Raw genomic sequence first — 12,971 nt, forward strand, 5'->3', positions numbered from 1 at the left:
GAGCGGCGGGAGCTTTGTGGCCCAGCCGGGGCGGGGGAGGGGGCCTGCCCCAGATAGGAGCCCCATGGGGGACCGAGTTCGGAGGCGTGAGTTTGTGTAATGTTTCCTCTTCCCAGAGGCCAGCCTCGGGAGAGCCGGGGCAGAGCCGCGGGTGAACTTGCTGAATTGGGACAAAGGTCCCGTCCCCTCCTCTCCCCACCCCCCGCCCCCAACCGCCGTCTATTTTTTAAGCACTTGCTATCTATCGGGCGATTTCCAAAAACTGCAATTTCTAGCAGCTTCATGCGTAAAACAGCCTGCTTCCGTTAGGAGCGCTCCGTGCAAAAAAGAAACTGGTGCCCAAGGGTGACTCGAGATGGGACACAAACGGGCTCCCCTCCCGCCTGAGCGGCTCCCTCGCCCAGAGAAGCAATGGTGGTTTTATCAGCCATCTCAGGATTCAAGCTGGCCGTGTCAACGTGGTCCTTGCTCCAGAAGCCCCTGTATTTCACCCCTTCATCTATTACTTAAAAATATATGTATATATAAAGAACCCGAGCCATAGAAAGGCTAAATGAATTTTCATCCCAGATCACACAGCCTAACAGGCACCAAAATAGTGTTGGAGCCAGGGCTGTGTGACTCACCAAAACCTGAATTTTGTTCCCAGGTCAGAGCCGGCTAAGGGCTGTGAAAGGAGGCGCCTGCACTTCCAGCTCCTCCTGACACTTTAAAATAGAGGCTGAGCTGGGGCAGGGCCGACCTACTTCGCTCGCTGGTTGCTTTTTAAAGATCCAGGGGCTGGCTGCTGGCTTTCAAAGAGAAGGTAGCTGCCCGTTGCACACGCGCGTGTACACACACACACTCTCCAGCCCCAGCGTCCCCTCAAGTAGGAGGGAGAGATCGCGGGAGTGGGTGGGAAAGGCAGGTGTGTACACAGGGACAGAGGGAGGGAGTGTCCAGTTCTGCAGCCTGATCTTGGTTTCTTCTTTCACAAGCCGAGACGCCTGGTTTCCGACCCCCCAGTCTTTGCACCCACCGGCTGTTCTGCCTGGAACACTCCACGGAGCCCCGATCCTGTTCCTGCACTGCCTGCCGTTCCCACCCATCCCAGACCAACTTAACTTACACTGGGGCATCTCTGGTCTCCTCCGGGCCCCCCTGTAGAATGCATGGCCATCTGATGTGTGGTTTCTGGTCTCCCCAACCCTCCATCTCGGGCCCCACCACCACCAAGGTCAGATTGGCAAGGCCAGGGATTTTTCTCTCTGTAGCTGCTTTATCCCCACATAGCAGGTGCTCCACCCCAACCTCCCAAGGCTGCATCTGCTGAGCTCTGAGGACAAGGGCGCCCCACCAGGACCACACTGAGTCTGCCCTTTGCCCCCGGGACCCAAGTCTCCTTGAAGCACCCCAGGAGGGCCACTCTCTGACCTGCCTTTGCACAAGCTGTTCCTTCCACCTGGGACACGCTTCCTCGCTGCCCTCAAAGACCCTACCTTGGGGGCAGCTGTTGTGGCTGAGAAGTTAATGCTGCTACTGCAGACAATGGCCGCCCACACAGGAGCTCCTGGGTTTAAGTCCCAGCTCGGCTTCGGATTCAGCTTCCAAATAATGTGCCTGGGAGGCAGTAGGGGCCAGCTCAAGGACTTGCGTACCTGCTGCTCACATGGATGACCCAGATGGGAGTTCTGGGTTCCTGGCTTTAGCCTAACTAGTGGAGGAATGAACCAGTGGATGGACAATCTCTCTGCCTTTCAAAATAAATAAAATTTTTAAAAAATATCCTGAGGGCAAGCTTTGGTGTGACAGGTTAAGCTGCTGCTTATAGCGCTGGCATCCCTTATGGGCATTGGTTTGAGTCCCGGCTGCTCCACTTCTGACCCAGCTCCCTGCTAATGCACCTGGGAAAGCAGTGCAAGATGGTCCGAGTGCTTGGACTCCTGCGCTTGCGTGGGTGACCCAGAAGAAGCTTCTGGCTCTTGGCTTTGGCCTGGCCCAGCCATCACGGCCATTTGGGGAATGAATCAGCGGATGGAAGACCTTTTTTTCTCTCTAACTCTGCCTTTCAAATAAACCTTTGAAAAATAAAAGCAGCAGCCTCTACACTTGTTAGCAGCCACTACTCAAAACTTCTCTTGCCTGTGTCTGTCTCCCTCTGCTTAGGCAGGGAGGATCCCGCTTGGTGTTTTTTTTTTTTTTTCCCTGTGCCTCCAGGGCGCTCAAACAACCTTGGCATACAGCAGGTGCTCACTAAGTGTCTGCTGAATCAACGAAGTTAACAGCTTTGGCCCAAGCCAGGGATGAGGAGCTGGATCTTGCACCTGGGCCCACCCTTCCCCACCCTCCGCCCCTCCTCCCCTCTGCCCCTCGGGCTGGCCGAGGGCTTAGATAGGAGAGAGTGAAGAAGACAAACCAAGGACACGGCTCCAGCACTACATCACGTTCTTTACTTCCCAGAAGTGATGGCTAAGGGGAGGGTGAGAGGGGCGAGGAGGAGGAGGAAGAGGAGGAGGAGGAGACAGAAGAAGACCCAGGGACAGCAAGGAGTGGGGGAGAGGAGACAGTAAACCACTGTTCTATGAAGTCTCAGGAGTCAAGTGCTCAAGGTAAAAAAAAAAGTCCTGGAGAATCGGCCGCGGCTGCGGGAGGTGTCTCAGTTTCCTTGTGTTAAGTCCCCCGGGGGAGGCCGCCGCTGCTGCCGCTGCATTAAATAGTTATGTACAACGCACAGTCCCAGGCCGTGGGCAGACGGGAGAAGGGGTCATTTCACCAGGGGCCGAGTTTTATCATCATCGCCACACTGGTGGGCTTTGTACTTTTTCACTTCCGCCATGTACTTGGCCCACGCGTCACCTTTACTTGTTAATACCTGCGGGGGGTCGGGGAGGGAGGGGGGGTGCCAGGGAGGCCAAGAACCCAGGGTCAGGACTGTCCCGGCGACAGCTGACCCCAGCCCCGGCATCACCCTGATGGCCCTGGGTTCAAGGTTAAGCTATGGGGGGGGTTCTGGGAAGGAAAGCCCACCTTCCCCTCCTTGCCTTCCACCCATGCCCTCTACCCCCCCAGGAACACACCCACCCTCCCACTCACCTCATCCTCCGTCTTCTGCTTCTTGGCTACTATTCCCGTCTTGAGGGCTAGTTTGTTCCCGCCTCTGCGTTTGCCCACCTGGGTGAAGGGACAGAAGACTGCAACGGTTAAAGGAGCCGGGCCCGCCCTGGGCGGCGCTGAGGCGAACTACACCTTCCTAGCCCGGCCCGGTGGCCCGTCCCGACGCCGCGCCCAGCTCCGCCAGCCGGCCGACCTGCGCAGCAATCAGAGGAGCACACGCGACTCTTAGCGCCTGCCCTGGGCCCCCCGCCGGTGCCCAGGCAGTCCTGGGGACCCGGGCTGCCCTCCCAGGGCAGCAAGGGGGAAGCACCCACCACGGTGGGCACTGGCCCTGTCCCCACTCACTCACTCTGCGAAAGAAAGCTTCCCCCACCACCACCACCCCTTGCTCTACGAGGGATCCCGTACCTAAGTGGCCAGCAGCTGCTTTTATTGAGCGCTTACTGTATACGCTCAAGAGCTGGAACTATTTTGTGTCCTTTCCCGTGGCCACTCTGGGTGGAAGGCTATAATCCATCGCCTTTTAGAGGGAAAATGCCTCATGATGGCAACAGACACTGATTCAGGGTCCGGTAAGTCTACACCACTGGTCCTTAACCCCCCTAGCACCTCCATTCTGCCCTGCCGCCAACCCTGTACACCCGCGGTGCCACTTGGGAACAAATGCCACAGCCAGGCACAAGTGTTACTCCCTCTCAACGGAGGGGTCCTCAGCCACGCCTGTCACCCCTTCCTGGGTCACCCGGGTGTCCCACTGACTGCGAGCCTCTGTCCAGTGCTCCCTGGGCTACAGAAAAGCCTCGCACACGCCAAGATCACCCTGTCTGTGCTCCTCCACCAGGCAGGGAGGGGACCTGCGCTCCCGGTTAAAAAAAAACTCTCAGTGTCTTTAACAGATGAAGCCGGGAGAGGCCAGGTCACTTGTCCAAAATTCACACAGCCCCAGCCGGGAGGCCGTTAAACTCGGAATTCAACAGCCGAGATGGAGCAAGCTCCCAGCTGACAGCATCTAGCCCGGGGCCCGCTGAGCCAGTGCAGAGTTCCTGGACCTGGGTCTGAGTGGAGACCTCCGGAGCTGGATCGCTGTTGGCCGGAGTAGGGACAGGAGGCCGTCTTCTTAGGCACCCGAGCAGCAACCCTGGCCTGTATCCGTAGATGTCACCAGCACTCCCCACCCCCAGCTCTGACCCCCCCTTAAAAAATGCCTCTAGACATGGCTACGGGTGGGGGCGGCATCTCCAGCTTAGAAGCCCCCGGTTTCTAGCCCGCCCCCCCTCCCATCAGAAGGTGCAGCCACGCCAGCTCCACGCCCAGCACAAGGGACCGTGCTCAACACACGGACGCTGGGCAGTCCAAGCGTTTTCCTAAAGTCTCACGGGAACAGGCTTTATCTAAGGAACACAGTTCAGACTCCACGGGGCTCCAGTGTACGCCCCGACCCCGTTCCCCACAACGGGGAGTGGTCCCAGAGCCCACAGTCCGGGTTACCACCCGAACGCGAATCCTGGGATTCAGGTCTGCCCTTACCCGGAGCGCTGCTCCCAATGCAATTCCCACGGAGAAGCTCCAGGGGTCCCGACTCCCGCCCAGCCCCCACCACCACCGCGGTTCCCCTCTCGTGAGGAATCCAAGCGCCACATCCTCAGCGGGGGGACCCCAGGGGCCCCTCATCGGGGCGCAGGGCGGCCCTGGATCCCGATCCCCCTTCTTGGGCCCCGACTCCCCCTGCCAAAGGAGGCCCCGGCGCCCGCCCCCACCCCCGCGGCTCCTTACGAAGCTGAGTGTGGGGCCTGGGCCGCCCTTCCTCTTCGGATCCCCTGGGCCCGCGGCGGCGGCGGCCGGCTGGTCGGGTCGCGGCGGGCCCGGGGGCGGCTCCTCCTGCCGCTGCCGCTGCTCCTCCTCCATCTTCCGCTTGAACAGCTCCAGGAAGCTGCCATCGTTGGCGAACAAGTTCACGCCGCCCGACACCGGGCTCGAACCAGCGCCCGACACCTCCTCGTCCCCGCTCTCGGACGACGTCCCCGGCCCCGACTCAACCCATCGGCTCCCGCTGCCCCCGCCGCCCGCGGGGCCCGGCGCCTCCCGACCTGGAGGCTCCGCCCGTCTCCCTCGGGCAGCCATTTTGTCGCCAGGTGCCGCGCAAAGGACTCCGGGAAGGCCGCTCCGGCCCCGCGCTTGGCGCCCGACTCGCTTCGTCCCAAGCAATGCATGCTGGGAAGAGCGGTCTAGCCCTAAGACCGTCCGCAGTGGGGGCGGGGCAGGGGCGGGGCGAGCCAGGGGTGTGTCTAGAAGGGCGTGGCAAAGAGAGTCACGCCCCGAGGGTGTTCCTCTTCTGAGAAGAGCCCGGGCCGCGTCGCTCTGAATGGCAAGCTCCCCAGGAAATGGAGCTGGCTATCGGGATCGCGGTTCCCGCTCGGGGCTGGGGCTGCAATTGCTTTCCAGGGGTAGAATCCCTGTCTAGCTCCAGGGATAGCTCCTAGGAGAAGGGCTCCGTTGGGGGCTTGTGAGTTCCAGCTGATGCCTCAGAACTTCACTCCCTGACCAGGTCTACAGGCTCTCTGTAGCCGGTGGTGTCTCTGGGTTGGGTACCTAGCTCTGGGATGCAGCTCACATCTGGAAATGGGGGAAACAGCTGGCTCCGTGGAGCTGGGGTTCTTGTCTGAGGGGGAAAAGTTACTTAATGGGCTGGAGTACTCAGTAGAAGCTAGGGGTGAGGGGCGGGGAGGCTTCTAGGCTGCAGTCCCCCCCCCTTCTAAGGTTAAGAAAGTTCTGGACGCCCGGAACCTGGGATCTCCGGGGCAGAGAGTTTCCAGCAGGGAATTCGCTGAATTGGGAGTCTTCCCCCTGGAACAGGCCGGAAACGGTTTTCAAGATTCTACGACCAAAAGTTACAAGTATGGCCCCTCCCTGCCCAGCAAGGCGGTGGGGAGCGGGGCGGCTCGGGCCGGCACTGGACAAAGGTCTGCGGACCCTACCCACAACCGAAGTCCTCTTCCCCCAGCCCTGAGACCGGTCTCCAGTCCCTTAATCAGCTCGTCTACAATTGGTCTGCGGCAAGAGCCGGGTGGCTCACAGCCAATGGAATAACAGAAGGGGCGGACCTGAGACGAGGTTGCCCCCAACTTGCAGAAGAGGGAGGGAATGATGGACGCGACGTAGGGCCTATGGAGTGAGGCCAGGCCGGACCGGGGATTTAACTTCACCGCAAGGGCTTGGACGGGGTGTTTGGCTGGTTGCTAAGGAGAGGCTGGCGGCTACCGGGATGTGAAAGTGATTGGTTGAAGTCAGAAAAGAAGCAGCCAGTGAGAGGAGGGCTGCAAGACTTAGGGCCCAATCACTGGAGGGGAGTAGTCTGGACCGTACCAATGTCTCCATTAGGCAGGGAGAAGCTGTAGAAAAATTTAGACGACAGGTCTGCAAGATGAACCCTGAAAGCGGAGGAGAGTGAAAATATAGCTTCTATTAGACCGTTAGAGGCAAGCCACGAGAAAATGAATTCAGTCTCCTGACCTCAAAGCAGCGGTAATAGGGAATTTCCCCCCCGTAGGTGTTCTGCATGGTGCGCTCCGCCCTATCACGTGAGCCGGTTCCAAGATGGCGGCGGGGGCGGCCGGGTGGGGGGTTGAGGCGGAGGAGTTCGAGGATGCACCTGATGTGGAGCCGCTGGAGCCCACGCTGAGCAACATCATCGAGCAACGCAGCCTTAAGTGGATCTTCGTCGGGGGCAAGGGTGGTGTGGGCAAGACGACCTGCAGGTAGCGAGGCCGCGGCGGGGAGCCGGCGAGGCGGGTGGGATGTACCACCGGGCGAAGGGGAGACCGAGACACCGGTTTTTCCACGCGGGGCCGGCGAGGGGGCTGGGGGGGTCTTCCAGTTACCCTTCCCGAAGCTACCTCCCCAGTGTGGGCCTGGCGCCCCCCGGAGCTGAACCATGCCTGTTGGGGCTTCCGTGAGCCCGGCGCACGGGGCAGCGAGGGTGCTGGGGGAGGGAGCACTTCGGGGTCCCCACCAGCTGGGCCGTCCCCGGGTTTGCCCAGTAGGCTGAGGGACACTGGGGCTAGCTGTCCTGGCCTAGCGAACCCTGCCGAGTGTGGGATGGGAGGAGGAGGAGGAGAAAGCGCATGATCAGACTGCCCCCGTCAGCTGAGGGGAGGGGGTCTTTGGAGCAGCAGATGAGTTAGAGTTGACAGAGGGGGCACAGACGCAAGCCTCGCTGGCCGGGCAGCTGAACTAGTGCCACCCGGTGCCCAGCAAAGGAACAGGCGCCAGGCTGGATTGGAGCGGTCAGCACGGGAAGCCTAAGACCCCCGCCCTGCAGGGACCTGTACACGTGTCTTTTTATTGTTGTTGTTTGTTTTGAAATTTTTTTGACAGGCAGAGTGGACAGTGAGAGAGAGAGAGACAGAGAGAAAGGTCTTCCTTTTCCGTTGGTTCACCCCCAATGGCCGCTGCGGCCGCCACACCGCGCTGATCCGAAGGCAGGAGCCAGGTGCTTCTCCTGGTCTCCCATGCAGGTGCAGGGCCCAAGGACCTGGGCCATCCTCCACTGCACTCCCGGGCCACAGCAGAGAGCTGGACTGGAAGAGGAGCGACCAGGACAGAATCGGGCACTCCGACCGACCGGGACTAGAACCCCGGGTGCCGGCGCCACAGGCGGAGGATTAGCCTATTGAGCCGCGGCACTAGCCTTGAAATATTTACTTATTGAAAGAGTTAATAGAGAAAGGGAAGGCCGGCGCCGCGGCTCAATAGGCTAATCCTCCGCCTGCGGCGCCTGCACACCGGGTTCTAGTCCCGGTCGGGGCGCCGGATTCTGTCCCGTTTGCCCCTCTTCCAGGCCAGCTCTCTGCTGTGGCCAGGGAGTGCAGTGGGGGATGGCCCAAGTGCTTGAGCCCTGCACTCCATGGGAGACCAGGATAAGCACCTGGCTCCTGCCATCGGATCAGCGCGGTGCACCGGCCCCCGGTGGCCATTGGAGGGTGAACCAACGGCAAAGGAAGACCTTTCTGTCTCTCTCTCTCTCTCTCTCACTGTCCACTCTGCCTGTCAAAAAAAAAAAAGAGAGAGAGAAAGGGAGAGACAGAGAGAGGTCTTCCATCCACTGGTTAATTCCCCCAGATGGCCACAATGGCTGATGAGAAGCTAGGAGCTCCTTCTGGGTCTCCCATGTGGGTACAGGGGCCCAAGCTAACTAACAGATGGGAAGTGAAGCAGCTGGGACTCGAACCCATGCCCATATGGGATGGACTGCAGGAGGTGGCAGCTTTACCCGCTATGCCACAGCACCGGCCCCAACGTCTTAAGTCTCCTTTTAGCGCAGGTCCCTGCTCCTGGGACCCCACAGCTTCCCCTCCTTGCAGACCCCAGGAGGGAGCAGAGGCCAACCCCTGTCCTCCCATCCAACTACCTTCCCTTGCCTAGCTGCAGCCTGGCGGTCCAGCTGTCCAAGGGGCGGGAGAGCGTGCTCATCATCTCCACAGACCCCGCCCACAACATCTCCGACGCCTTTGACCAGAAGTTCTCCAAGGTGCCTACTAAGGTCAAAGGTTATGACAACCTCTTTGCCATGGTGAGTGGTCGCCTTTTCCTCAGTTTAACCACGGGGCGAGGCACAAGTGAGGACCCTTGGAGGAGCAGGAAGGAGGCCAGTGTTGAGTGGGGCTTGGGGAGCAAGAGAGCTTGGAATCTACCCAGATGTAGGGAGGGCTGGGCTTTGCAGGCTGTGCCAGGCAGTTTGTCCTTGCTTTGGTCATTCTGCTTGGTTGTTTTATTTCTCTGAAAGGCAGAGACCAAGAAGGAAAAGAGATATTTTCCATCCATTGCTTCACTCCCTCTCCTGCCCCAAAAGGCCACAACAGCCGTGTTTGGTGAGCCACGCTGAACCCACAGGCCCAGAACTCCATCTGGGTCTCCCACATGAGTGGCAGGGACCCACATATTTGTCCCATCCGTCACCTGCTCCGTGCCAGGGTGCACGTTGGCAAGGAAGCTGGAACAGGAATGGAACTGGGACCCAAACCCAGGCACCATGGCCTGGGATGCAGGCATCTCCCCCCACTGCACCACGCTCCCAGCCCCGACTCCCTGCTCTGAAGCGGAGTTGTTAGGTGTCTTAATGTTTCAGAGAGTTCCTCTGCCTGCTGTGGGGAGACTGGATTGAAAGTCGAGGGTGTGAGAGAAAGCTGGAGTATGTCCCGGTTAGCAACGGCAGCAGCCTGCACATGTGTGGCGGCAGAATACTGAGAGACAGTCAGGCATAGTTGAGATGTGTTCTCAAAGGAGAGCATGGTTGTAATGAGGGTGGGGCAGAAACAAATCAAAACAGCTCTCTTATTTGAGAGGCAGAGTTACAGAGAGATGGAGAGAGAGAGGTCTTCCACCTGCTGGTTCAGTCCCCAAATGGCCGCAACAGCCAGAGCTGAGCCAATCCAAAGCCAGGAGCTTCTTCCAGGTCTCCCATGCGGGTGCAGGGGCCCAAGCACTTGGGCCATCTTCTACTGCTTTCCCAGGCCAGAGCAGAGAGCTGGGTTGTGAAACAGACAAGCCAAAGCTTGGTCCCAGGCACTCCGATACCAGGATGCTGGGGTCCCAAGCGGTCAGCACCCCGACGCCTGCCCCCAGGAGGGGACTGTCTGGGGAGGAGCCAGGAGGAGGGGACTGCATACCGGTGACAGCCAGGAGGGGCGCTGGGTGTGAACAGGTTTTACAAAGAGAAGGCTGAGGCGAGAATGGGGGGGGGGGCCTGTCAGAGGCAGCCCAGTGAGTGGGAAGAAGCCATCAGAGGCAGTGACGCAGCCGGAGAGGGGGGCAAGCTTCCTGCAAGGGAGTGACCCCTGAGGCCACTGAGCTGGGGGGGGCTGGGTTTCACACGGGGCACCTGTGACGTCACCAAGGAAGGGCCAGTGGAAGGGCGGGCGTGGGAGGGAAGGCTACAGCAGAGACTCAGGAAGTGTCATTGTTCCCCTGGGAATTCCGGGTACACGTTGTGGTCCCCCTGCGTGTCCCTTTCTGGTTCAGGGCCCCAAGGACGCAGCTTTGAACAGGACGGAGCAGCCTGTGCCCCCCCGGGGGGGCTGAAGTTCTGGGGGAAGCACCCTGTGTGGGGGCGTGCAGGGGCTGTGACCTCAGAGAGGCTGGGGAAGGCTCACCTTAAAGGTGAGTGGGGGGCAGGTGGAGCAGCAGATTAGCAGATTGGGCCTGCCATGCCGCTGCAGAGCTCTGGTTGGAGTCCCGGCCACTGCTTCTGACCCAGCCCCCACCCCCACCCCCCCTAATGCGCCTGGGAAAGCAGCAGGTGCCCCTGCACCCACGTGGGAGACCCAGGTGGAGCTCCAGGCTCCCAGCTTCCTTCTGGTCCAGCCCCAGTGTTCGCGGAGTGAACCAGCTTGGTGGAAGTTCTCTGTGTGTCGGTCGGTCTGTCTGTCTCTCTGGATTTGCCTCTCCAATAAATAAATAAATCTTTAAAAAAAAAAAAAAAAGAGGTCAGGGACCAGCCGGAAGCCAGGTGTGAGGCTGCGGCCCCCGAGGGAGAGTGGTGGAGGGAGAGTGATGATCGTAAGCCAGGGTGGCCCCGAGGCCGTCCCCGACTGCTGCGCCTGCACCCCCAGGAGATCGACCCCAGCCTCGGGGTGGCAGAGCTGCCAGACGAGTTCTTCGAGGAAGACAACATGCTGAGCATGGGCAAGAAAATGATGCAGGAGGCCATGAGCGCCTTCCCGGGCATCGACGAGGCCATGAGCTACGCAGAGGTCATGAGGTCAGGTCGGAGTGGGGAGCGGGCTGGGGTCAGCGGAGGTAGGGGGAGTGGGCAGAGGTGGGGGTGGGCGGAGTCCGCGGAGGGGTGGGCGGGGTCTGGGCCTGGCACACCCCCTCACCGCCCCACCCCGCCCCCTCAGGCTGGTGAAGGGCATGAACTTCTCGGTGGTGGTGTTTGACACGGCGCCCACGGGTCACACGCTGCGGCTCCTCAACTTCCCCACCATCGTGGAGCGGGGGCTGGGCCGGCTCATGCAGATCAAAAACCAGATCAGCCCCTTCATCTCGCAGGCAGGCGGGGGGGAGGGGTGCCGGGGGGGGGGGTGGGAGTGTACTCTCCAGACCCCAACCCGCCCAGCCATCCCCCATACACACACCGTCCCCGCCTGCCCATCAGCGCTTGCTTCTTCCTGGTTGGACAGGTGGGGAGGCGGGACTTGTTGGCCCCGCCCCCAGCCACCTGCCCTCCTGGCTCCCCGTGCAGCCTCTCTAACCTCACTGGGCTTCCTCGCCTGTCCCATGAGCATGACACTTCACACACACACACACACACACCCCCGGCACAACCCCCCACAGTGTGTGCGCCCGCGTGTACGCCACGGGTTGGCACCCCGCCCCCCACCCAGGGACATCGCGTCTACAGAGTGGGGGGGACTTGCTCCAGGTGGCCACAGCAGGCACAGAAATGGGAGCGCTGGGGTTTGAGCCCACTGGGAGGTATCAGAGTCGTCCCAGGGGGGTTTAGGGAGCCCCCCCTAGGTAAGCGGAAGCGGGGGAACCTTCTCACAGCCCCACGCACCACCCACAGATGTGTAACATGCTGGGCCTGGGAGACATGAACGCCGACCAGCTGGCCTCCAAGCTGGAGGAGACGCTGCCCGTTATCCGTTCGGTCAGCGAGCAGTTCAAGGACCCTGTGAGTCGCGGGCAGAGGCTGTGGGAGGGAGTTGGAGGCGGGGAACCAGGCTCGGAGCCCGGCCCTGGCTACCATCATCCTGTGGTGCCCCCCACCCCCACCCCGGCGATGGCAGGAGCAGACCACCTTCATCTGCGTGTGCATCGCCGAGTTCCTGTCCCTGTACGAGACGGAGCGGTTGATCCAGGAACTGGCCAAGTGCAAGATCGACACGCACAACATCATCGTCAACCAACTCGTCTTCCCCGACCCGGAGAAGCCCTGCAAAATGTGCGAGGCCCGCCACAAGATCCAAGCCAAGTACCTGGACCAGGTGCGGCCGCCGGCCCCGCCCCGCCCCCAGCCCAGCCCCTGCTCTCCGCCCACACCCTGCCCTCTGACCTCTGACCTCCGCCCCGCTTGCAGATGGAGGACCTGTACGAAGACTTCCACATCGTGAAGCTGCCGCTGCTACCCCACGAGGTGCGGGGGGCCGACAAGGTCAACACCTTCTCCGCCCTGCTCCTGGAACCCTACAAGCCCCCCAGCGCCCAGTAGCACCCCCGACCCCACCCACCCCCACCCCCGCCAGCCCTAGCTGCTGCCATTTTCACACCGCCCGCTGCTGGGGCAGTTTGCACAAAGTCCACCCCTCCCCCACAGCGCAGGGGGGAGCGACGTGTTGGGGGGGCGGGAGGCCGGGAGGGGTCCTGTGCCCCCTGGTGGGGCTGGAGGGCTGTACTCGCCCCCACCCCTCCCCGCCTCCCACCCCTCAATAAAATGATCCGAAACTGCTATCGGTGTCAGTTTTATTTTATTTATTTTTTTAAAGATTTATTTATTTAGTTGAAAGAGTTACACAGAGAGAGGAGAGAGAGAGGTCTTTCATCCGATGGTTCACTCCCCAGATGGCCCCAATGGCCGGAGCTGGGCCAATCCAAAGCCAGGAGCCAGGAGCTTCTTCAGGTCTCCCATGTGGGTGCAGGCGCCCAAGGACTTGGGCCATCTTCTACTGCTTTCTCAGGCCATAGCAGAGAGCTGGATCGGAAGTGGAGCAGCCGGGTCTCGAACCGGCACTTCAGGCCAGGGCATTAACCTACTGTGCCACTGTGCCGGCCCCTATTTATTTATTTTTAATCAATTTGAATGGCAGAGCAACAGAGAGAAAGAGGTCTTCAGGCTGGCGCCATGGCTCAATAGGCTAATCCTCTGCCTGCGGCGCCGGCAA

General features: G+C 60.6%; 2 protein-coding genes across 4 annotated transcripts; one reads left to right on the forward strand and one right to left on the reverse strand.

Moving 5' to 3' along the window:
* Positions 1-2,407: 2,407 nt before the first annotated feature.
* TRIR (telomerase RNA component interacting RNase) lies at positions 2,408-5,284 on the reverse strand. 2 transcript variants are annotated; one of them, XM_062179082.1, is made up of 3 exons: positions 4,867-5,284; positions 3,073-3,150; positions 2,408-2,851 (listed from the first exon to the last, which is right to left on the reverse strand). In XM_062179082.1, exons 1-3 carry the CDS (start codon positions 5,212-5,214, stop codon positions 2,744-2,746), a joined length of 534 nt encoding a protein of 177 aa, XP_062035066.1. In that variant the 5' UTR covers positions 5,215-5,284; the 3' UTR covers positions 2,408-2,743. The 2 variants fall into 2 exon arrangements, with proteins under 2 accessions (XP_062035066.1, XP_062035067.1); XM_062179083.1 differs by lacking the exon at positions 2,408-2,851 and having other exon boundaries at positions 3,074-3,150; positions 4,890-5,284.
* A 1,385-nt stretch (positions 5,285-6,669) lies between these two features.
* On the forward strand, positions 6,670-12,538 carry GET3 (guided entry of tail-anchored proteins factor 3, ATPase). 2 transcript variants are annotated; one of them, XM_062179064.1, is made up of 7 exons: positions 6,670-6,848; positions 8,515-8,662; positions 10,701-10,849; positions 10,989-11,139; positions 11,657-11,764; positions 11,886-12,077; positions 12,170-12,538. In XM_062179064.1, the coding sequence occupies exons 1-7, from the start codon at positions 6,688-6,690 to the stop codon at positions 12,299-12,301; spliced, it is 1,041 nt and encodes a 346-aa protein (XP_062035048.1). In that variant the 5' UTR covers positions 6,670-6,687; the 3' UTR covers positions 12,302-12,538. The 2 variants fall into 2 exon arrangements, with proteins under 2 accessions (XP_062035048.1, XP_062035047.1); XM_062179063.1 differs by having other exon boundaries at positions 6,672-6,848; positions 11,880-12,077.
* Positions 12,539-12,971: the final 433 nt, after the last annotated feature.

Source organism: Lepus europaeus, chromosome 20 (genome assembly GCF_033115175.1).
Source record: "Lepus europaeus isolate LE1 chromosome 20, mLepTim1.pri, whole genome shotgun sequence".
In the NCBI taxonomy this organism is placed as follows: domain Eukaryota; kingdom Metazoa; phylum Chordata; class Mammalia; order Lagomorpha; family Leporidae; genus Lepus; species Lepus europaeus.

What these genes read in the sequence shown, in the direction of transcription:
- GET3 (XM_062179063.1), top strand. Translation starts at nt 6,688, where the DNA reads ATGGCGGCGGGGGCGGCCGGGTGGGGGGTTGAGGCGGAGGAGTTCGAG. An exon ending in TCAGCCCCTTCATCTCGCAG is followed by an intron (nt 11,140 to 11,656) that starts GCAGGCGGGGGG and finishes CACCACCCACAG; the next exon opens with ATGTGTAACATGCTGGGCCT. An exon ending in AAGCCAAGTACCTGGACCAG is followed by an intron (nt 12,078 to 12,169) that starts GTGCGGCCGCCG and finishes CCCCGCTTGCAG; the next exon opens with ATGGAGGACCTGTACGAAGA.
- TRIR (XM_062179082.1), bottom strand. Translation starts at nt 5,214, where the DNA reads ATGGCTGCCCGAGGGAGACGGGCGGAGCCTCCAGGTCGGGAGGCGCCG. An exon ending in CAGGCCCCACACTCAGCTTC is followed by an intron (nt 3,151 to 4,866) that starts GTAAGGAGCCGC and finishes CCCTTCACCCAG; the next exon opens with GTGGGCAAACGCAGAGGCGG. An exon ending in AGCAGAAGACGGAGGATGAG is followed by an intron (nt 2,852 to 3,072) that starts GTGAGTGGGAGG and finishes GACCCCCCGCAG; the next exon opens with GTATTAACAAGTAAAGGTGA.